Source organism: Mus musculus, chromosome 2 (genome assembly GCF_000001635.26).
Source record: "Mus musculus strain C57BL/6J chromosome 2, GRCm38.p6 C57BL/6J".
In the NCBI taxonomy this organism is placed as follows: Eukaryota; Metazoa; Chordata; class Mammalia; order Rodentia; family Muridae; genus Mus; species Mus musculus.
The window spans coordinates 89,934,612-89,959,046 of NC_000068.7; the positions used below are offsets into that span (position 1 = coordinate 89,934,612).

General features: G+C 37.0%; 1 protein-coding gene and 1 pseudogene across 1 annotated transcript; both read right to left on the reverse strand.

Annotated features, from left to right (window-relative positions):
- On the reverse strand, positions 289-1,702 carry Gm18233 (predicted gene, 18233; annotated as a pseudogene).
- Olfr1259 (olfactory receptor 1259) lies at positions 8,573-9,502 on the reverse strand. Its single transcript, NM_146341.1, has one exon. It carries the CDS (start codon positions 9,500-9,502, stop codon positions 8,573-8,575), a length of 930 nt encoding a protein of 309 aa, NP_666453.1.
- Between the last annotated feature and the right edge of the window lie 14,933 nt (positions 9,503-24,435).

The window sequence follows — 24,435 nt, forward strand, 5'->3', positions numbered from 1 at the left end:
ACAATTATTTTTGTTGCTACTTCATAACTGTAATGTACTACTATTATGAATAATAATGTAGATATCTGATATGCAGGATTTATTTTCATTTTTACAAATTGAACATAATCAAAGCATAGCAATTAATTACAAAATCAATATGTAATTATGTTGTGAAACAATATTTTTATTAGAAAAAAGCAATTTTGTCTTGACGCATAGAATAACCTGGGTAACAGTCTTAATATAACAAAAATAAACTACATTGCCACATTTTACAACAGCATTATAGGTTAAAGGGCAACATCAGTGAGAAGGATGAGATCTTTCTTTCTCACCAGATCAGAAATTCTCAGGGCAGTCTTTACAAAAGCAAAATCAAGAACATCTTCCACAAATCAATTTCTGTATTAAACTTGATAGCCAACAAATTGGAAAACACTGTTTCACAAAAATATGCTGTTGGAAATGAAGGCACAACACAGTCTCAGACAGAACAGGATATGGTGACCAACACTTGATCGAGAATTTAACTGGCATTGTAGAAACTCATATCTCATTGAAGGGCTGTTAATAAGCTCAATGAACTTCTCTTGTGCTGTCACAGGAACTTTGACTGTGAATAGGTTAAAATACAATGAAATTTTGTCTGCAAGTATGTGCAAATGTTCTTTCACAGAAATTATCGTTGTAATTCTTTTGTCTGGTTCAATGTTAGCAGATAAGGTAGGAAACATGTACATTTTATTTTCAACCTTTTTTTTCTTCAAAGCTGAAGTTTCATTCAGAACGATTCAATCTTCTCAGACAAATAGAGGCATGTTGTATTTGGTCTTTGCCACAGTGATAAATTTAACTCATTAAAGATGACAAAGATGTCAACCCAGTATTTTCTGCAACTCACTTTCATCACTGAAAAACATGCTTCAAACTGCAGTCTTGCTTTCTGATTAAAAATATTGTGAGCTCATCAAGAAGCCCAAAAATGCATTTTAAAACTTTTCCCCTTGACAACCATCGCATTTTGCTATGAAATAGCAGAACTTTATCTGGTACATCAAACTGCTTGCACAGTTTTTAAAACAGTAGGCTGTTTAAAGTACTTGCCTTCACAAAATTGAAGGAACTTATGACACTTTTCATTCTTTCTTGTAAATTTTGTGGCAGCATCTCCATTGCTAATATTTGTTGATAAATCAAGTAATGAATTTCAATGACTTTTGGTGACTAGTTCAAGTGTTGAAATCCAGATCAATATCCTAGCACAGCAGGACCACCATCTGTGCAAACACCACAAACCTCTCCCAAAGAGATTGTATGTTCTTTCAGAAATGAGCCATCTGTGTCAAATATGTCACAAGTAGTAACTGTAGAATCCGGAGGTTTGCAAAACAGAGACTCATCTTTAAAGTCACCATCATTAAATTAGCTCATCTAAACCAGTAACTTTAAACATATTGCAACATCTGCATATCTGTTGATCTGAATATTAAATATTGGAAGAGGAGCAGATTTAATTTCCTGGATTACTTGATCAAGAATATCAGCATACATATGATCTATTCTTCTGCAGACAATCACTAGATAAGGAAATTGCAATCAATTGTGTAACAAATTCATCTCTTATCATAACTCGAACAATTTTTGGCCCCTGGCAGCAGCAAAACATCAGCAATGGTATGACGGGTTCATATATGTTAGCCATTCTGACAGTGTATGATGGAATCTCAAAGTAGTTTTGATATGCATTTTCCTGATGGTTAATGATATCGAACATTTTCTTTAAGTTTTTTTCTCAACTATTTGGATATTCTTTATTGAGAATTCTGTTTAGATTTATTTCAAAATAGTGCTTTTATTGATTCTTTGGGAATTTTATCTTGAATGAATTTCACCTATTGCACTCCCATCAGTCCTTCCATGTGTGTCCCACCCTTGTGACCTCCCACCCAAGAAAATAAAATAAATGTGAGTAATAAAGTCCTACTTGTGTTGTCTATACACTCACTGAAGCCTGGTCAAACTCCCAGTAGCCCTCCCACTAAGGAAAATTAAGCCAGAAGCCATCAATTGTGGAGACTTATACTTCAGCATCCCTATCATAATTTTTATGAGTTCTCTTTGATGGCTTCCTGTTTAGGCTGTTACTGTTGGTAAGGTTGAGATGAGTGTAGGAGTTGTCACCTGCAGTCATTAATAACACTGCCAATGTAGCTTCTTTGCTCCTTACTGTCAGATGGATTTCAGATTATGGGCTTCCTTATGGTTTCTGGTGACAGCACAGACTATGAACAAGAACCACATTACAGTAGGACCATGGTCCCAAACAAGTCCCTTGGAGGAAGCCTGGCCCACAGATATCAATATGGTTTCAGGCTGCAGCACAGACCATGGACATCCACATGGTCTTCGGTGGTAACATGGGTCATGGACATCAACACAGATCCCGGATGCAGTCTGGCCTAGTCAGGCCTAATCATGGCCCTTGGCAGCAACACAGATCTAGCCTCATGGCCTCAGGGGGCAGTTCTGGACACACATGAATATAGCTCCAGGAAGCAACATGCCCAGCAGACATCAACATGGTCTCAGGATACAGCATAGATCACGGATGTCCTTACCGCCTTCACATCTACACAGACCTTGGCTGTTGTAGGACCACTGACCCACACATAGACCTCGGAGGTATCACAGACCATGGTAGTCTTTCGAGAAGGTCTAATCCAGAAAGTTAACTGTTCCTTAATTCAGTGGCAAGTGGCATGTTTGAGTCTGCATGTGTTTAAGTTCCAGGCTTCTGCACTCTATCACCACAACCACACTGGACAACAACCTGTCCCACTGTCAACTGCAGGCATCTGTCACCAAATCACAGCTCTACTTTCTCCTCTCACAGTGCACAAGTGCTCCACTTTTTCATCCTTTTCACCTCTCCATCACTCATTTATTCATCTTAGTGGCATGGCCTGCTGCTCATCCCACAACCATCTCCCCACCCTCTATACTCAACCCTGCTCACTGGAGGAAGGAGGTGAGGGTGACCTCCAGCTGGTCTGGTGTTCTCCTGATTTTTTTGTTCTTTTTTTTAAATATCTAGTTTCTTGAGTTCTTAATATATTTTGAACATTAAACTTTTTCCAGACATAGAGTTTGTAAACTTTTCCCATTCTGTAGGCTCTCCCTTTCGTGTAATGATGTCTTTTGCCTTTAGAAGTTTTTCAGTTTTTTAAGATCCCTGATATAAATTGTTTATCTTATCACTATTGGTGTTCTGTTTAGAAAGTTGCCTCCTAGACAACTGCATTCAAGGCTATTCCCCACTTTTTCTTCTATCATGTTCAGGGTGTCTTGGAACTCTTTGATATACTTGGACTTAAGTTTTGTTCTAGGTGATAAATATGGATCGATTTACATTCTTCTACATTCAGACATCCAATTAGACCAGCACTATTTGTTAAAGATTCTTTCTTTTATTCCATTGTACACTTATGCCTTCTTTATAAAAGTCAGGTGCCAGTATTTGTGTGAAATTATGTCTGGATCTTCAATTCTATTCCACTTATTCCACTTACTAATGACTGTCTGTTTGTATGCCAATGTCATGCAGTTTTTAAGTCCTATACCTCTTTAGTATAACTTGAAATAAGAGGTAGTTAATAACTCCACCAGTTCTTTACTAGTCGGGATTATTTTAGCTGTCCTGATTTTTGCTGTTTTTCCAAGTGAAGTTGAGAAATGTTCTTTCAAGTCAGTAAGGAATTGTGTTGGAATTTTGATTAATATTGCATTGACTCTGTAGGTTGCTTTTAATAGGATGGTCATTTTTATTATGTTAATCTAATGAATCCATGAGTATTGGAGACCTTTTCCTCTTCTGATATCTTCTTCAACTTATTTCTTCAAATCTTCGAATTTTCTATCATACAAGACTTTCACTTGCTTAGTTAGAGTTACTCCAAGATATTTAATATTGTTTAAGTGAAGGGTGTTATTTCTCATAATGTTTCCTCAGACCATTTGTCATTTGTATATAGAAAGTCTGCCAATTTCTATTTAGTTAATCTTGTATCCAGTTACTTTGCTGAAAGTGTTTATCAGCTGTAAGTTTCCTTGTGACTTTTAGGATCACTGATGTATACTTCCATATCTGTAAATAAGGATCCTTTGACTTTTCCTTTTCACTTTGCATCCCTATGATCTCTTTTAATTGTTCTACTGCTCTAGCTAGAATTTCAAGGACTATATTGAGTAAATATGGAAAGAATAAAAAACCTTGTTCTTTTCCTGATTTTAGTGAAGTTACCTTTGTTGCTGGCCATTGTCTTGCTATAGATTGTCTCTATTATGTTTAGGTAAACCCTTTCTATCCCTAATATTTCCAGGACTTTTATCAAGAAGGGGAGTTTAACATTGTCAAAAGCCTTCTGCATCTAGTAGGATGATTATGTGGATTGTTTCCCTTTCAGTTTATTTATATGGTGAATTACCTTAACTGGTTTACACAAGATAAACCACCCCTACATATATGGGATGAAAACACTTGATCAAGGTGGATGATCTTTTTGATGTGTTCTTAGACTCTGTTTGCAAGAATTTTGAGTATTTTTCCACCTATGTTCATAAGAAAAAGTAGTTTGTAATTTTCTTTCTTTGTTGAATAATTTTGTGGTTTGGGTATCAGGATGACTGTGGCCTCATTAAATGAATCTGGCAATGTTCCTTGTGTTTCTTGAAAAAGTGTCCTTTATTCACCTGGTGTAATTGTCATCTTGGAGGCTTACTGATGAAAAAACTCACTCTTTCTAATTCTTTCTGAACTCTGGCAGGCTAGTTCAACTCAGATGTTGTGGCTCAAACTCCTCTCCAAGCTGACTAATTCAATCGGCCTTCTCTCAGCTTCTCAGTGAATTGCTCTAGCAATTTGTCTAATTTTCTGCTGAAACCTGCTTTGAACTAAAATGACTGAATTCAATTGAACTGGTTGACTAAATTGAACTCAACAAGCAAACTTGCTAATAAACTCAACTCCATTGCACTGCACTTACTTCACTGACTCCCATCTTGAATGATCAAACTGAATGATTCCTGAGAGTTAGGTATATCCAATCTCTGACTCATTCTGTCAAATCTTTCTCAGATTCATCACTTTGTCTCAATTAGACGTCACTGTTTGTTATTAAAGGTGTGTACTAAAGGATTCCAGTCAGAGGGACTAAAGGTATATACTAAGGGCGTGTCTGCATTCTAGCCAGATCACAGACCTAGAATGCCTTTGGGTATGATCAGACCATCCATGTCTTTGTATTAAAATTCCTCTACACTTTCTGCTTTGTGGACTAACTTGAGGAATATTGGTGTTAACTCTTCTTTGAAAATCTGGTAGAATTATGCACTGAAATCATTTGACTTAATTTTTGTTTGAACTCTATTTTAGATATTAAAATGGATGCACCAGCTTGCTTTTTATATCCATCTGCTTGGAATATCTTTTTCTAACCCATTACCCTGAGATAATGTTTATCTTTAGTATTGAGTTGCGTTTCTTTTATGCGACAAAATCATGATTCCAGTTTTTTAATCCATTGTGTACATCTGCATCTTTTTATTGTGGAATTGAGGCCATTGGTATTGAGAGATATCAATGATCAGTGATTTTCTTTACTTTTGTTGTTGTGGTGGTGGTGTGTGCACGTGCATATGTGATTTTTCTTTTGGTTTTGATGATGTGAGATTGTTAATTTCTTGTGTTTGAGTGAGTGTAGTTGACCTTGACCTGTATTTTGCCTTTTATCACATTCTAATACTAGTTTGGCTAGATTTATACATATTTAAATTTGACTTTATCATGTAATATTTTATTTTCTCTAGTTATGATGATTGAAAGATTTACTTGTCAATAATATCCCAATAAAACTAAAATTAAAAATAATTCACACAGCATTACTTGACAAAACATACATAAGTTTTTATTTTTAAGATAGCAATAAATGTGATTATTATCCTCAGAAATCCAAAATGTTCATTAAAACACAAATTTAGCATAAGTTGGTTTATCTCTGACTACTCATGGTAGTGATTAGCATGAAATCAAAGTACAAAAACGTGCTAGATGATCAGGAGATGGAAGTACAGAGGGTTACAGAATCTCAACACTGGCTTACAAAAAGGAAAAAAAAAGAGTGAGCTATTCTTAAACTATTATTTGACAGTTTCTGTGGAAATTGAAGTAGTTATCAAGCAATACAAAGAATAGAATCCCAAAGGAATACAAAGCAAATCAACTAACATAAAGGAAGAAAGGAGTGTGTGGATCTCATTATTGCCTAACTGATGGACCATCCAGGTACATCCATGAAGAATCATAAGAGGAAGCACAAGACCTGCACAGTTTTTTTTAATTCCTTTTAAAATTTTTATTTTGTTTTGAATTTATTTTTTGCACTCCATATAGGTTTAAAGCATAGAAATACCTCAGCATTGAGAAGGGGTAGTGAACAGAAGTTACTACTCCTAACTAAGAAGTTATTTGCATTTAATACCTGCTGGGAAAGAGAAAACAAGTTTGTTCCAATAGAGTGTCACTGAGCATATCAACCATGTTCCACACATACTCTATGTTTTATTTTGTTTGTTTTAATATACTTCCTATAACTTTTGCTTTGGTTTGGTTTGCTTTGCCTTATTCTTTTGTTTGCTTATTTGTTTGGAGTTTTTTGTTTTGTTTTGTTTTGTTTTGTTTTCTGAGAGAGAGAAAGAACATATGGTTGGATAAGGAAGGAAATGGGAATAATCTGGAAGGAGTTGAGGAAGGGAAAGAAGATGATTAAAATATATTGTATGAAAAAATTAAGGAAAAACATAGGATATTCATATTTAAAAACTGAATTCTTTTCTATCCAAACAGATCATCTGTATTAATTTACTCAAAATCGATGATAAGTTAAATTCACTATACATTTGCTTCCAGTGTCTCTCCAGGTTGTATTTTTCTACCCATCATTCTGAAATATCTTGGGCACTCTTGGTGTTAAGAATTTGTCTTATTGATTTACATATACATTTTGTACTTCTGCAAGATTGGCCTTTCATTCACCTGTAATTGTTAATCCTGGTTTTAACCTTCCCCAGCTGTTATCTGTATCTAACTTGTCTATGCTTTTGCCTTCTTGTTTAGTGGTGTCCCACCTTCTGGTACCAGAGTTTTACTCCTACTTACTCATCAATGATTCTTATAAAGGAAGAGAGATTAAGCCTTTACACTTGATGTGTAAAGGTGTGCAGTATAACATTTACATATCTTCTACAAACCACCTCTAAATAATGATTTATCATCTGTGCATTCATTTTCAATGAATTAATAACCTACCAGAACATGTTTAATCTAAAACTTATTAGATATCTCTTCCCAATCTCAATGGGTTTCTTCTTGCATTTAATTCTGACTGTAGTTTCCAACAATACATGTATTTGTATAACACAGGAAGTGTTTACTAGAACTAATTTCAATGAGTTGCATTGTTATCTTCATGGGCACTTTCCCACAAAACTCATTTGTTTCCTTTGAGAGAAAACGTCATCAAATCACACTAGTACCGATTAATTTCCAAAGTGTGCCTGTCTGTTCTTTGATGAGTATGTTCTGAAGTATCATTCCTCTGCAGCTTAGGCTGTCAATTCAAGACAAGTCTCCTTGTTTACCAGTCTTAGCACATAAACACACACAGGGGCACACATACACACACCACCACCACCACCACCACCACCACCACCACCACTACCACCACCCGTCAGCACCATTATCATGGTCTCAGTGGAAGATTTGAAGCTTGTTAACTTTATCAAAGGAGTTTATTTTGTACCAGCTTCTATCCAGGTCTAAGAAAACACAGTGAATTTCATTAATAATGGACAAAAGTTACGTGTTTCACAATTATTAGAATCCCAGTGTTTATAGATTTAAAAATATATACTTGGGAATTTGTAAAATAAGGGTGTTTTGATTTCTCTATAATTAATACCCTAATAAAATTATTCATTGTGGTTAAATTTTATCTGTTCTAGTCAGAGATACTTTGTGGTCTGTCTCCTGATTGGATTTCAACTAATAAAATATGAAAGCAATGGAAGGCTTATAGTTATAAAATGAACAGTAAAACTTTTTTCTATACAACCAATATTTAATAGACAATAAAATTTAGAAAACAAAGAATTAATGTGGGTCCTGAACTCTAAAGTGAAGGAATATCATTAAAAAACTTACTTTCATTAATCAATAATAATCAGTATCTTAATATCACATAAAATTATTACTATCAAAATGATATTCCAGATTTATGCTTTCTTACAGTCTAGAGGTGCTTTAGATTTCTAATCAATTTGCAAGAATTTGCTGATTCAATACCAATTATTTGTGATGACAGACATGAGACAGGAGAACATACATACACATGATAACCCAGCTTTACATTTCTGCTAAAATAGCTATATCCAAGTGATATATAACTCTATCTTAGAGTTGACATCCTCGTCTCTAGATCAAAAAAAGGTGGTTAAGATTCCGTGTGTGTCCCATGTGCATAGTTCAGTGACATGTTTAATTACTATCTGAAGTTACTTTTTTTCTCCAGAGCTTCTTGATTGCATTTTTTACTTCAGCATTCCTGAGGGTGTAGATTAAAGGATTCAGCATAGGAGCCACCATAGTATAAAACACAGCAACACCTTTATCAAGTGGCAAAGTGGTCACTGGACGTAGATATACAAATATGCAAGGAATAAAGAATAAAACTACCACTGTGATATGAGACACACAGGTGGAGAGGGCTTTGCGCCTGCCCTCTAAGCTATAGTTCTTTAAAGAGCGCAAGATGATCACATAGGATCCCATCAAGAGCAGGAAATTAAATAGGCAGATGAACCCACTGTTGGCAGCCACAAAGAGACCAAGGATGTGTGTGTCCATGCAAACAAGTTCCAACAATGGATACAAGTCACACATAAAATGGTCTATGATGTTGGGGCCACAGAAGGGCAGCCACACTGTAAAAAGGATCTGAATAGTTGCATGGAGAAATCCTCCAGTCCAGGCTACCCCCACCAGGAGAATGCATAGCTTGTGGCTCATGATGGTCATATAGTGCAGAGGTTTGCAGATGGCCACATAGCGGTCATAGGCCATCACTGTCAATAGGATGATCTCAGTAGCACCAAAAATGTGCTCTGCATAGACTTGAGCCATGCATCCATTAAAGGAGATGACTTTGTTCTCTTGAAGGGAGTCCGCAATCAGCTTTGGAGCTGAAGAAGAAGTGTAAATTGTATCTATCAAGGAGAGGTGGCTCAGGAAGAAATACATGGGGGAATTCAGAGCCTGGCTGTTGATGATAGTGACCACAATGAGGAGGTTGCCTGAAATTGTTGTCATGTATAGAACCAAAAATGTCACGAACACTACTTTCTGCATTTGGGGGTTCTGTGTAAGACCTATCAAGATGAATTCAGTCACATTCCTTTTATTCTCCATCTGTGTGATATGGTTAATTTTTCTTAAATCCCTCCCCAAAAATATTTTATCTTCAGGAGAAAAGAAAGGAGAAATCATAAAATGATTAAATAGTCTCAAATTCTAATCTTATGAGTTCTACCAAGTCACAGATGAAACCTAGTCTTCCCAAAACTCTATAGGTCTAACCTTCTCTTAGGTACTTTTTTTTTTTTTTTTTTTTTTTTGGTAATTGAAAGGGATTCTTAAACATCATAGAACACCCCAAAGGAACAAGCAGAGGAGCAATTTCAAACTTAACTTTTACATCAAAGTGATGGAACAGAGTAATCATTATCAGTAAAAATGTTGGAGATTAGCAAGATATGGATGTATGTATGGATGGATGAATATAAGGTAAATTACCACCATAAAATAGTTCTAAAAAACTAATTCTATTCATGTAAATGTAACAAGTAAAACTTAGTGATAATAATTATGTAATTAGTACTTGAAGATTATGTTCTTTCTATGTGTATTTCAAGACTAAACTAAAGTTTGAAGTTTCTGCATAAATTTTTATATAGGCTATGATTCACTGATTTTAAAACACAATTATATTTGTTCCATTTTCTTCACATCTTTGCAGAAAATAGATGAAAATGGAAGAAATGTTAAGTGAAATATGTCAAATATCAATATCACATATTCTTTCTCATAATGGGATGCTAAAACTAGCATCAATCTAAACATACAAGAAGAACTGGAAAATGGGGATCTCAAAAACAGGTACCAATCAATTAAATACTCAAACACAGTGCTGCCACATGCTCCACATCACACATGATGACTAAAGTTCACAATAACCCATACGTTTTATGCATATCTGAGAAGATCTCAAAGTCTGCAAGTATAAAGAGATGATGATAAGAAGGAATATTAATGACCCTGATTTGATTAGTACATACTGTGTATATGTGTTGAAAAGGAACAGTGTGCTTCATTAAGATGTGCAATTACTACACGTTAATCAAAAATGAGTTAGAATCTGGAGAGATGGCTCAATGGTTAAGAGTGTATGCTGCTCCTGCAGAGGACCTCATTTCAGTTCCTAGTTCCTATATCAGATAGTTCACAATCAAATACAACTCCAGCTGCAGGGAAATTCTGAGTTTCTTCTTCTCATAGAAACCTGCACTCACATATGCAATAGACACACACTTTAAAAAAAAACCATAATGCTTTATAGCCACCCAAACTTATATGGAAAAAATTAATTAATTAAAATATTGAGGGTATTTATTTCAGACATAAAATTATGGGTGACTTGTTATTTCTTTCTTTAGTTTTTCATCATCTTCCAAATTACTGTAGATTGTATTACTAATTACACTATCAGAAGATAATTTTGATTTCCATATTTAGCCCTCTAATGGAAAACATGAACACTTAAACCAAGTAAAGTGTTATGCAAAAATATAAGCAATTGTACATTAACACATTGTAGAAATCCAAGAAATAGCATAGGATTGTAACTAAAAGATAATGAATGTTCTCATAAAATTATGATTGTTGATTCACAAAATGAGCATAGAACAGGGGCATGAAGAAGCACTAATGAATGGGCACACAGGAAAAAAGATGAGATTACCCTGACCACCCCACACAACACGTTGAACAACCCTGGATATAATGTTTATTCTATACTCAAAAATGGGTGCTCCTTGAATTAACCCCATTAATTAACAATTCATTTGAGAAGTAAATAATTCAAGCCTAAATAATCAACTTCATTTACTTGATGAAGACTGCAGGTGTCTCTCAAGCTTCACAATATTACTAAAACTTTTTACATTGACATTTTTTTATTTTTCATGGATTTTAGATTTCTCTTTTAAAAATATCTTCATGAGTTTCTGACACACCAGAACTGTGAAGGATAAGATAAATTGTCTTCATCATTTGTGGTCATGATAAATATTAAAGTCTATGGGAAAGAGATATTTTTCCAAGTGACTTCAAGAATATTTCATTGACACATGGAACTTAAAGCTCTAAGCCTTGGATTACAGCCTCCCTTCTAAATAGCCCAAAGTATCAGGGAATCCTCCCAAGACCAAGAGCCCCTGAGAATAGAATGGAGTGCATTTCTAATTGCCAGATCTTCTCTAGAGGAGTTAATCCCACACGTAAAGTCCAAGCCTTGATGGTCCATCATTACTTCAGTTAATAATTCCACTTCCTGCAATTTTTCAAGTAATCTGAATACATTTAATAATCTTTTAACACCCCCAAGTTTCCTCCTTTTCCCTTGCATCATGCAGATACTAAACCAAACTGAACAACTCAGTCATTTGTCAAAACTGATGTCTTTAGTGTTCAGTGACAGAATAAAGGAATAAGTGAGGAATAAATAAAGACCTTTATTATTTAAAAGACCCTGCTCTGGTTCAAAGACTAGTAGCATACCCTGTGGCATTCGCATAGAAGCAAGGAGAGTCTGATCTTCCATTAAAGGAAGGCAAGGATGTAAAGGGACAACCTCACACCACACTGCCAGGTATTTGGACATGAAGCTTTTGCTGGGCTCAACTTTTCCACATTTTGTGCAGCTTGCTGTGGCTTCCTTGCTATGTGCATGTTTCCTGTGGGACATCCCCACAATGAGCACTGTACTAAGTGATTTGTGTATTTCATCTGTTCCTCACAACAATGCCAAAATGTTTAAACACTTTTAAATGTACATTTTAAAGAAAATAAGACTGTGATAGAGAGGTAAACAACTTACCTAAAGTCCCAGTAATAAAAGGTAGAGGACCCTGTATTCAAATCCAGGATGTCTGTCTCCAGCTCTTTAGCCCATGTCTCCAATACAGATTCAGTTCACTTTGAGGGTCAGCATTGCCAGAGTTCAGAACAGTGGACTGTGCCTTAAAGCTATGAGCTGTGTTCACAGGAAACCTCAATAGTCCTCTGCTAAGCTCCAAAAAGAAAACAGATGGTAATGAGGTCAGATCTGTAATCTGCCAGTCTCTAGAACAACTCGACATTAGAAGTCTATGAGTACCTTGTATTTTCTCAATTTATACAAACTTTAAAGTTGAGGGTCTAAGTGCCAGCTATGTAAGTTTTAAGGAAACAGAGCCTCTCAGTCAAGGACAGAGGAGAACAATAACCTAGGTCTGCAAAACTGTAACATTATACTTTCTGCCTCAGTATTGCTCCTTTCTTAGGACAATACAATATGAATACATGCAAGGAAACAATATCTGCAAAGGTCAGAGAATTAACTTCTAATTCATAGCTTTCAGTAACTGTCTCAATTCTCAGTTTAAGATTATAGATATTTAGTCATGTAACAGGGACACGATCTACTACTGCAAGGGCAAGCTCTCAGTGTTTAATATGATACCCAAGAACATTTGATGAGGTCAAAGTTAACTCTTCCTGAATCTGCGCTTTTAATTAAGATACTCAATAACAGCAGAAAATATTATTTTCCATTCCAGATAGTGAAATTTTAATACATCCATCTTTGATCTCAGCTTCATAAGTAAAAGAATTCTTTCAGAAAACAGAATTCAATGCCGTTCTTCTTCCTCCCATTCTGACCTGTCTTGACTGTATTGAAGGTCACATATCTATCAGAGCTGCAACTCCAAAGAGCCTTTTCTTTCTCAGATGCATTATAAATCTCCTGTTATTGGTACAAGTTGATACTTTTCCCCACTCGTGAACCCTTAGCAATTTTTCTAGAAAATATGTGACTGCATAAACCAATAAAGTATCCAGACCAGCATATTCTATGACCCACCCAGCTACTTCAGTCTCTATATTCTTCCCATGCTCAAAACCTAGAAATAGGCTTTTGCAGTTTCATGAATTGAACGTCTTTTTTACAAAATATGTAACATGGGTGTGTATCCATATTTACATATTTGTTTAAAGAACAAATAGTTTTGCAAAATCTCCTAAAACATCTGAAAATTTTCAAAAAGTATTGTTTTGATGGATTTTATGGCAAACTACTTAGGGAAGATTGGAAATATAATGAACTAGATTAAAGATAAGGATTCTTGGAAACTTACTGTGGCTGCTGCTGCAGCTGAGGTGAAAGCCCAGGATCTTTAGAAATACAGAGTAATTTATTATTACATACAGCTACTTGAACATCATTTCATGTAATGTATGTATCCCAAATCCACAATGACTAAACAGTACTTCAGGAGGCAGAGACTGTCAAACGACACAAGCTTCAAGTTCGTTTAACAAGTACTTCCACATCGTGATGGCTTTGTAATGCCTGTCAAAAGGAAGGTGCTTTGTTGAAATCGACAGAGATCTCCCTATTAAAAGGAATCTTCTAATTTTCCTTACTACATCAAGTTATAAAGCAAGACACAAATATGTCTATCCTTTAATTCTCCAGTGGAAGAAAAAGAATGAAACATGTGAAGAAAGGCTACTGAATGCTTTATTAAAGGGCAAACAGGTCTCACCTTTGCCCTCCCAGGAATTAATTATTTCTGTTTTTCATAGAGTTTACCTTAGGAACAGATACTCATAAGTACTTATCTCTAAACAATTCAGCGATTGGGGCTTTTTTCCTGCAGTTGAAACTAATTTATTAATAGTCGACATCTGGTCAGGAGTATTGTGATGAAGCACATGTTACATCAGCCCTTGGGACCATGACTGGGACAGGAAGGGCTCTCGCTACTGTATGGATAACAACCTGGGTTTTGCTCACTCTTTAGTCCCGAGGAAGCTTCCTTGCCATCTAAGGTCATGTACAAGATGGAGACACTTACTTTCTAACTGTACTAGAATATATCAGTACTCTCTCTGTCCCTAGGAATGAATTTTAGAAATGGGTACAGTTTTACGCTAAAGGAGAAGCTAAAATTCTACTGTTAAATTTCTCTGTGTAGAATCCAAATCATCCTGTTTTCTATACCTTTCCATTGGCATTGCTTTAGAAGTTTAGGTATTTCAGTGGCTCCTCAATGGAAGAAGACTTACTCATTAAAAAAAAAAAAAACCCCAAACAAACAAAAAATGAGAAGGCTTTATTTAATAATATATGTGCATATACATATATGCATGTTACAACAATTAATGAAAAAAGAGTTATGAATTTCAAAGAGAGTGAGGAGGGGTATATGGGAAGTTATAGAAATATGAAATATGAAAAAGAAGAAGGAAATAATTCAATGATATTATAATCTAAAATAAGAAGTAATAAAATTTGTCCTTGAATACCTTTTCATCTTTATGGCCAAGATGTTCTTAGGAATGACTTAACAACAGCCCTGCCTTGGCCTGCCTGGGGGCTGTTCTGCTTTGTTCTCAGTCCCAGATCCAGGCCGTGGGCTCCTAAACAAGTTACAATATTTCATCTTCCTTCACTATCATAAAAGCTTAAATAGTTGTCATAACACACATGGCTAGATAGTAGGTAGAGAGCCAGTAGTACCAGGAACAATAAAGCTGTCAGTTTTAATTGCTAAGTCACTAAGCATTATATCCTAAGCATCATGGTTCTGCTTCTATTAATAGAATGCACTTTACTGAATAATTTTTATTGCAAACTTAACTTGGACATGATCTAATGTTGCGCTCACCTCGTCCAGCAAGAAAAACGCAACACAGTCGGATTCTTCTCAACAGCCTTCTTTATTTCAGGAACACCTCGATGCTACCAGGAACACCTCGATGCTACGGGAACCCGGAAACCCAGGGAGGACTGCTTATATACACCCCAGCACTGGGGAGAGCTATGTGTCCTCCTGGGATTGGTCAGTCTGCTGGCACTTTGATTTGTATGCACCCGCTCGGGAGAGGTTGGCGCCAGATTTGGGCTAGCGCCTGCGCAGTTGCGTTGTTTATGGCGACTGCAGCGCCATCTTTTAGGTACCTGGCTGCCTACAATCTAAAATAATTACAAAAATAATGTGCTAGTTTTTAATTGAATTTTTACACCTATTTTCACACATTATAGTACACATTTCTTTTAGCAGCATTTTTGATTTTGGTGTTAAAATTCTATACTATCCACACAGTATAAGTTGGGAAGTATTGGCCCCTTATATATTTTTGGACAAGATAATGAGGAATTGGGATTTTCTTTGTTCTTTTCCATAGCCCCTTCATTACTATTCTATGTCATCACTTGTGTCATAGACAAGAAAATATATTATTTCTTGTTCATTCCTATGGCAGAAGAATAGTGGATCTCATCATATGTGTGCCTAATTATTAAGGGTTTAACATACCAGTATCTTTTTGAAGGACAGTGGCCTTTTTTATATATATATTAAATTCTCAGATTATTTCAAAATAATATCAAAATCCTTCTGCGCCTTTGTGAGGCCTTCTTTAACCATTTCAAAGGAAGTCAAAAGTTTTGAAAATTATTATTTACTATCCCAAGTTCTAAACATTGACAGGCTTACCTTAATGTTTGAGTTCAAAACTGTGATTATAAGGGTAGGTTTGAGGAAATATATGTATCCTAGGCCTCTTTTGTCTAGCTTTCTTGAGGCTTGGAATTGTCAGTGCTCATCCAGTGCTAGAAAAAGCTCTACTATGCTCTTGTGTGTTACCATTTCTTTTCTGTGTAGAGAATATTGTGGTAGTGATGCTTCCCCAGCCCTTTATTAAAATAAAACATCCTTGACCAATGGGAGCCTCTAGGATGACAGAGGATCAAAGAGCAGCACTTTTCAAGTTAGATTCCATAGAATCTAACTTGTTTGATTTCTTATAGTTCTATGTATTTTCTGCATTTATTCACAGAATTTATTTATATTCACTGTTCACTTGGTCAAAAATTAAATGTGATAAAGCTTTTAACGTGGTTTTTTATAGCAAAGAGGTAGGAAGGACTTAAACTTTTTTAGTGCTTTCATATCTTGCTATTGCCCCTGCTTTGGTTGCTGGTGTCACAAGAGCTCAGCCTCAGGTAGTCTTTTCCTGAATTATTTGCTAATTAGCTTTTAATTTTTAAAAGGTTTATGTGGTTTAATGGAGGCATGTGGTTTCAGTTTTCATTTTCTAAGGGCAAATCCATGTCATTCCTGCTTGATCTGAGTCTATAGGTATTACAAATTAACATTCTAGCATCCTTGCTAGAAAGTATTAAATGTCATTTCTTAATAGCATATGTTTACTTCTCTACTACACTATGAAATTGTTTCAGGAAGATTATCAACTTATGGACTATGCAGCAAGTAAAAATATCACATTGTTCTCCATCAAATAGAAAGGAGCTTTTCCCCTCACCATTCCCAGGAAATGGGGTGTGACAAGGACCAGTCATGGATTGGAGAGGAGTTCCTGTGAAAGGAGTGTATGAGAGTGACAGAACAACAACTCAGCTGGTTGGTGCCATCCCTGCACCATCTTCAGAGCAATCTCAGCAGAGGGCCCTAGGATCCCCAGAGGACTCTCCACACTGCAGGCACCCTAGCACACCAGGGACCTTGAAATCACTGGTGAGTGGAACACAACAACAGTTCCAAAAATCCGAGAGGGTCTTGTGCTAGCAGGAACAGGGGCAAAGGACAGCTGCATGACCAGCGGCTGGGGTTTGCTCTGGTCAGTGCCACCCCCACACCATCTTCAGTGCAATCTCTGTGGAGGATCCCAAGGTCCACACAGGTCTCTCCACACTGCAGGCACCCTGAGATCACTGGTGAGTGGAAGGCAATATCAGTTCCAAAAAAAACCAGAGGGTCTTGTGCTAGCAGCAACAGGGTCAAAGGACAAAGGCAGGCCCTAGCACACCCAGAATCTTGGGATCACTGAGAGAAGCAAGAGAGCTTCTTGGAAAGGGTCCATACGGGCCTTAGGAGACAGAGCTGAAACCCAGAACCCTGGACACCTTCCCTGCCAGAGGAGAGTTGGCCTCCAGGGAGGGCTCTAACCCCAGGAATCAGGAGGTGGATCTGAGCTCCAGACTTCTGTGAACCTTCCCTGCAAGAGGAGAGGTTGCTTGCAGAGTGTGTTCTGAATACTGGGACACAGGAGAGAGTTGGTCTCCCAGGAGTGCTGGCAGAGGCTAAAGAATCACAGGAGGAACAAGCTCCAGCCATAGACAGCTAGAACATCTAACACCAGAGATTGCCAGATGACAAAAGGCAAAGGAAAGAATCTTACTAACAGAATCCAGGACCACTGGGCATCATCAGAATCCAGTATGCACACCACAGTGAGTCCTGGATACCCCAACACACCTGAAAAGCAAGATTCAGGTATAAAATCATATCTCATGATGCTAGTAGAGGATTTTAAGAAGGGCATTAATAACTCACTTAAAGAAATACAGGATAGCACTGCTAAACAGGTAGAAGCCATTAAAGAGGAAGTACAAATTCCCTCAAGGAATTACAGGAAAACACTGCTAAAAAGGTAGAAGACCTTAAAGAAGAAACACAAAAATCTCTTAAAGAATTATAGGAAAACACAACCAAACAGGTGATGGAATTGAATAAAACCATCCAAGATCTAAAAAGGGAAGTAGAAACAATGAAGAAAACCCAAAGGGAGACAACTCTGGAGAGAGAAACACTAGGAAAGAAATCAGGAACCATAGATATGAGGATCAGCAACAGAAGACAAGAGATGGAAGAGAGAATCTCAGGTGCAGAAGATTCCATAGAGAACATGGACATAACAATCAAAGAAAATGAAAAAGGCAAAAAAGGTCCTAATCCAAAACATGCAGGAAATCCAGGACACAATAAGACCAAACCTCCAGATAATAGGTATAGATAAGAATGAAGATTTTCAACTTAAAGGGCCAGTAAATATCTTCAACAAAATTATAGAAGAAAAATTCCCCAACCAAAAGAAAGAAATACCCATGAACAAACAAAAAGCCTACAGAACTTCAAATAGACTGGACCAGAAAAGAAATTCCTCCCAACACATAATAATCAGAACAACAAATGCACTAAATAAAGATAGAATATTAAAAGCAGTAAGGGAAAAAGGTCAAGCAACATATAAAGGCAGACCAAATAGAATAACACCAGACTTCTCACAAGAGACCATAAAAGCCAGAAGATCCTGGAGAGATGTCATACAGACCCTAAAAGAAGACAAATGTCAGCCCAGGCTACTATACCCAGCAAAACTCTCAATTACCATAGATGGAGAAACCAAAGTATTCCATGACAAAGCCAAATTCACACAATATCTTTCCAGGAATCCAGCCCTTCAGAGGATAATAATGGGAAAACACCAACACAGGGATGGAAACTACATCCTAGAAAAAGCAAGGAAGTAACCCTTCAACAAACCTAAAAGAAGACAGCCGCAAGAATAGAATCCCAACTTTAACAACAAAATAACAAGAAGCAACAAATACTTTTCCTTAATATCTCTGTATATAAATGGATTCAATTCCCCAGTAAAAAGACATAGACTAACAGACTGGCCACATAAACAGAAACCAACTTTTCACTGCTTACAGGAAACCCACCTCAGGGAAAAAGACAAACACTACCTTAGAGTAAAAGGCTGGAAAAAAAATTTCCAAGCAAATGGTCCAAAGAAACAAGCTGGAGTAGCCTTTCTTTTTTGTTTGTTTGATTGTTTGTTTGTTTGTTTGTTTGTTTTTGTTTTGTTTTGTTTTTTGGTTTATTTTTGTTTTGTTTTGAACTTAATTTTTAATTAGGTATTTTCTTCATTTACATTTCCAGTGCTATCCCAAAAGTCCTCCATACCCTCTCCCTCCAACCCCCTACCCACCACCTCCCACTTCTTGGCCCTGGCGTTTCCCTGTACTGAGACATATAAAGTTTGCAAGACCAGTGGGTCTCTCTTTCCAATGATGGCCGACTAGGCCATCTTCTCATGCATATGCAGATAGAGATACGAGCTGGGGGTGGGGGTACTGGTTAGTTCATATTGCTGTTCCACATATAGGGTTACAGATCCCTTCAGCACCTTGGGTACTTTCTCTAGCTCCTCCATTGGGGGCCCTGTGATCCATCAAATAGCTGACTTGTGAGCATCCACTTCTGTGTTTGCTAGGCCCTGGCATAGCCTCACAAGAGAAAGCTATATCAAGGTCCTTTCAGCAAAAATCTTGCTAGTGTATGCAATGGTGTTAGCGTTTGGAGGCTAATTATGGAATGGATCCCCAGGTATGGCAGTCTCTAGATGGTCCATCCTTTTGTCTCAGCTCCAAATTTTGTCTCTGTAACTCCTTCCATGGGTGTTTTGTTCCCAATTCTAAGAAGGGGCAAAGTGTCTAATATCGAATAAAATCGACTTCCAACCCAAAGTTATCAAAAAAGACAAGGAGGGGCACTTCATATTTATTAATGGTAAAATTTACCAAGATGAACTCTCAATTCTGAATATCTATGCTCCAAATGCAAGGACAGCCAAATTCATTAACAAAACTATAGTAAAGCTCAAAGCACATATTGCAACTCACACAATAATACTGGGAGATTTCAACAACCCACTCTAATCAATGGATAGATCCTGGAAACATAAATTAAACAGAGACACATTAAAACTACCACAGGTTATGAAACAAATGGATTTAACAGATATCTACAGAACGTTGTATCCTAAAACAAAGGATATACCTTCTTCTCAACAGCTCATGGTACCTTCTCCAAAATTGACCATATACTTGGTCAGAAAATAAGCCTCAACAGATACAAAAATATTGAAATTATCCCATGCATCCTATCAGATCACCATGGACTAAGGCTGATCTTTAATAACAACATAAATAATAGAAATCCAAAGTTCACGGGGCAACTGAACAACACTCTCCCCAATGACACCTTGGTCAAGGAAGAAATAAACAAAGAAACTAAAGACTTTTTAAAATTTAATGAAAATGAAGCCACAACATACCCAAATTTATGGGACACAATGAAAGTAATCCTAAGAGGAAAACTCATAGCTCTGGGTGCCTCCAAAAGAAACTAGAGTGAGCATACACTAGCAGCTTGACAGCCCACATAAAATCTCTAGAACAGAAGGAGGCAAATTTACCCAAGAGGAGTAGAAGGCAGGAAATAATCAAACTCGGGGATTTTTTGTTGATTTTTGAGAAAATCAACAAGATAGATAAACCCTTAGCCAGACTCACTAGAGGGCACAGGGACAGTATCCTAATTAACAAAATCAGAAATGAAAAGGGAGGCATAACAACAGAACCTGAGGAAATCCAAAACACCATGAGATCCTACTACAAAAAGCTATACTCAACAAAACTGGAATACCTGGATGAAATGGACAAATTTCTAGACAGATACCAGGTACCAAAGTTAAATCAGGATCAGATTAATGACCTAAACAGTCCCATATCCCCTAAAGAAATAGAAGCAGTCATTAATAGTCTCCCAACCTAAAAAAGACCATGACCAAATGGGTTTAGTGCAGAATTCTATCAGATGTTCAAAGAAGACCTAATTCCAGTTCTCCTAAACTATTCCACAAAATAGAAACAGAAGGTACTCTATGTAAATCATTCTATGAAGCAGCAATTACTCTGATACCTAAACCACATATAGACCCAACAAACATAGAGAACTTCAGACCAATTTCCCTTATGACGATCAATGCAAAAATACTCAATAAAATTCTCGAAAACCTAATCCAAGCACACATCAAAACAATCATCCATCATGATCAAGTAGGTTTCATTCCAGGGATGCAAGGATCTTTTAATATATGGAAATCCATCAATGTAATCCACTATATAAACAAACTCAAAGACAAAAACTAGATGATCATCTCGTTAGATGCTGAGAAAGCATTTAACAAAATCCAACACCGATTCATGATAAAAGTCATGGAAAGATCAGGAATTCAAGGCCCATACCTAAACATAATAAAAGCAATATACAGCAAACCAGTAGCCAACATCAAAGTAAATGAAGAGAAGCTGGAAACAATCTCACTAAATTCAGGGACTAGATAAGGCTGCCCATTTTTTCCCTACCTATTCAATATAGTACTTGAAGTCCTACCCAGAACAGTTAGACAACAAAAGGAGGTCAAGGGGATACAAATTGGAAAGGAAGAAGTCATAATATCACTTTTTGCAGATGATAGTATATATAAGTGACCCTAAAAATTGCACCAGAGAACTCCAAAACCTTATAAACAGCTTTAGTGAAGTTGTTGGATATAAAATTAACTCAAACAAACCAATGGCCTTTCTCTACACAAAGGATAAACAGGCTGAGAAAGAAATTAGGGAAACAACACCCTTCACAATAGTCACAAATAATATAAAATAACTTTGTGTGTCTCTAAGGAAGTGAAAGATCTGTATGATAAGAACTTCAAGTCTTTGAAGAAAGAAATCAAAGAAGATCTCAGAAGATGGAAAGATCTCCCATACTCATGGATTGGCAGGATTAATATAGTAAAAATGTTTATCCTACCAAAAGCAATCTACAGATTCAATGCAATCCCCATCAAAATTCCAACTTAATTCTTCACTGAGTTAGAAAGGGCAATTTGCAAATTCATCTGGAATAACAAAACAACTAGGATAGCAAAAACTCTTCCCAGTGATCAAAGAACCTCTGGTGGAATCACCATGCCTGACCTCATGGTGTACTACAGAGCAATTGTGATAATAACTGCATGGTACTTGGTATAGCGACAGACAGGTAGATCAATGGAATAGAATTGAAGACCCAGAAAGGATCCCACACACCTATAGTCACTTGATCTTTGACCAGGGAGCTAAAATCATCCAGTGGAAAAAATACAGCATTTGCAACAAATGGTACTGACACAACTGGTAGTTATCATTTGGAAGAATGATCATTGATCCATTCTTATCTCCTTGTACTAACGTCAAGGCTGCATGGATCAAGTAACTCCACATAAAACCAGAGATACTGAAATTCATAGAGGAGAAAGTGGGGGAAAACCTTGAAGATACGGGCACAGGGGGAAAACTCCTGAATAGAACAGCAATGGCTTGTGCTGTAAGATCGAGAATTGAAAAATGGGACCTCATAAAATTGCAAAGCTTCCATAAGGCAAAAGACACTATCAATACGACAAAAAGGCCACCAACAGATTGGGAAAGGATCTTTACCAATCCTAAATCTGATAGGGGACTAATATCCAATATATATAAATAACTCAAGTAGATGGACTCCAGAAAATCAAATTAAATCTGTACCCCGTATTAAAAAATGAGGTACAGATCTAAACAATGAATTCTCAATTGAGAAATACTGAATGGCTGAGAAGCACCTGAAAAAAATGTTCAACATTCTTAGTCATCAAAGAAATGTGCTACATCTATTCCAGTAGTGACACATGGGACAGGCCCCCAAAACCTGGGCGCTGTCCCGAGGCAAAAAGTTCATGGAAACTTAGTCTCCTGGAACTGTGGCATCCTGTATAATGAATGCTCAAATGTCCTTGCTTTAGTTGGTAAACAGATCTGTGTGCTTTCCCTTAATATTGTTTTATTATAAGTGCCTCTATTTGACATATAGCTAAGTTAGATTCTAGGCAGTCCTTGAGCCAACTATGGACTTTGAATTCAGTAAGAATGTTGCCTACTCAGTGACATTCAGAATTGCCTCTAGTATTGTAAGAGAGATAGTGAAATAAATCAGGCATTACTATCTACTACACAGAGTTAGAAATCTCAGGACAAACTGCTCCCATATGCTGGAATTTACCATTATCTAGGAAGAAGGAAGTTTGTGATCTAAGGAGGAGCCATAATAGATACTTAGAACTATAGATAGCTGAGTTACACCTATACACAGGAATTTGCAATGGCCTAGGGGGAAGGTGGAATATACAATAGACTAGAATAGGATCTATGGCAAAGGCACAAAGCCCCTGCCCCTGGCTTCTAAGATTAAGCTGACCTTAGGTGGAGCTGCTTTTGATCCCAGTTGTTAACATTGAATTTTATCCCAGCTGGTTCCTGCCAGTCTTTCCTGTTTGCATTCTTCTGTTTTGTGTAAGAGTCATTAAGCATCCAGTAAGCTCACTATTCCTTGCCAGTGTATCACCTAACTTCCCTATTTTCTTCTTATAAAAAGCCTGATGCTAGATTTAACAAATTACATTCAGATCCAACACACTCTCTCCTCTTGCATCTGTTTGTCACCTCCCTTTTCACGGACTCTATGCCCATCTATCTGAGACCCTGATTCCCACGGATTGAGGGGGGCCGACTGGGCCTGGTCTGTGGCAGAAATGCAAATCAAAACAACCCTGAGATTCCACCTCACACCAGTCAGAATGTCTAAGATCAAAAATTCAGGTGACAGCAGATGTTGGTGAGGATGTGGAGAAAGAGGGTCACTCCTCCATTGTTGGTGGGATTGCAAGCTGGTACAACCACTCTGGAAATCAGTCTCGCAGTTCCTCAGAAAATTGGGCACAGTACTACCAGAAGATCCAGCAATTCCTCTTCTGGGCATATACCCAGAAGATGTTCTAACTTGTAATAAGGACACATGTTCCACTATGTTCATAGCAGCCTTATTTATAATAACCAGAAGCTGGAAAGAACCCAGATGTTCCTCAACAGAGGAATAGATACAGAAAATGTGGTACATTTACACAATGGAGTACTACTCAGCAATTAAAAACAATGAATTCATGAAATTCTTAGGCAAATGGATGGATCTGAAGGATATCATCCTGAGTGAGGTAACCCAACAAAAAGAACACACATGGTATGCACTCACTGATAAGTGGATATTAGCCCAGAAATTTAGAATATCTAAGATACAATTTGCAAAACACATGAAACTCAAGAACAAGGAAGACCAAAGTGGACCCCTAATGAAGGAGCTAGAGAAAGTACCCTAGGAACTAAAGGGGTCTGTAACCCTACAGGAGGAACAGCATTATGAACTAACCAGTACCTCCTGAGCTCATGTCTCTAGCTGCATATATAGCAGAATATGGTCTAATCAGCCATCATTGAGAGGAGAGGCCCTTGG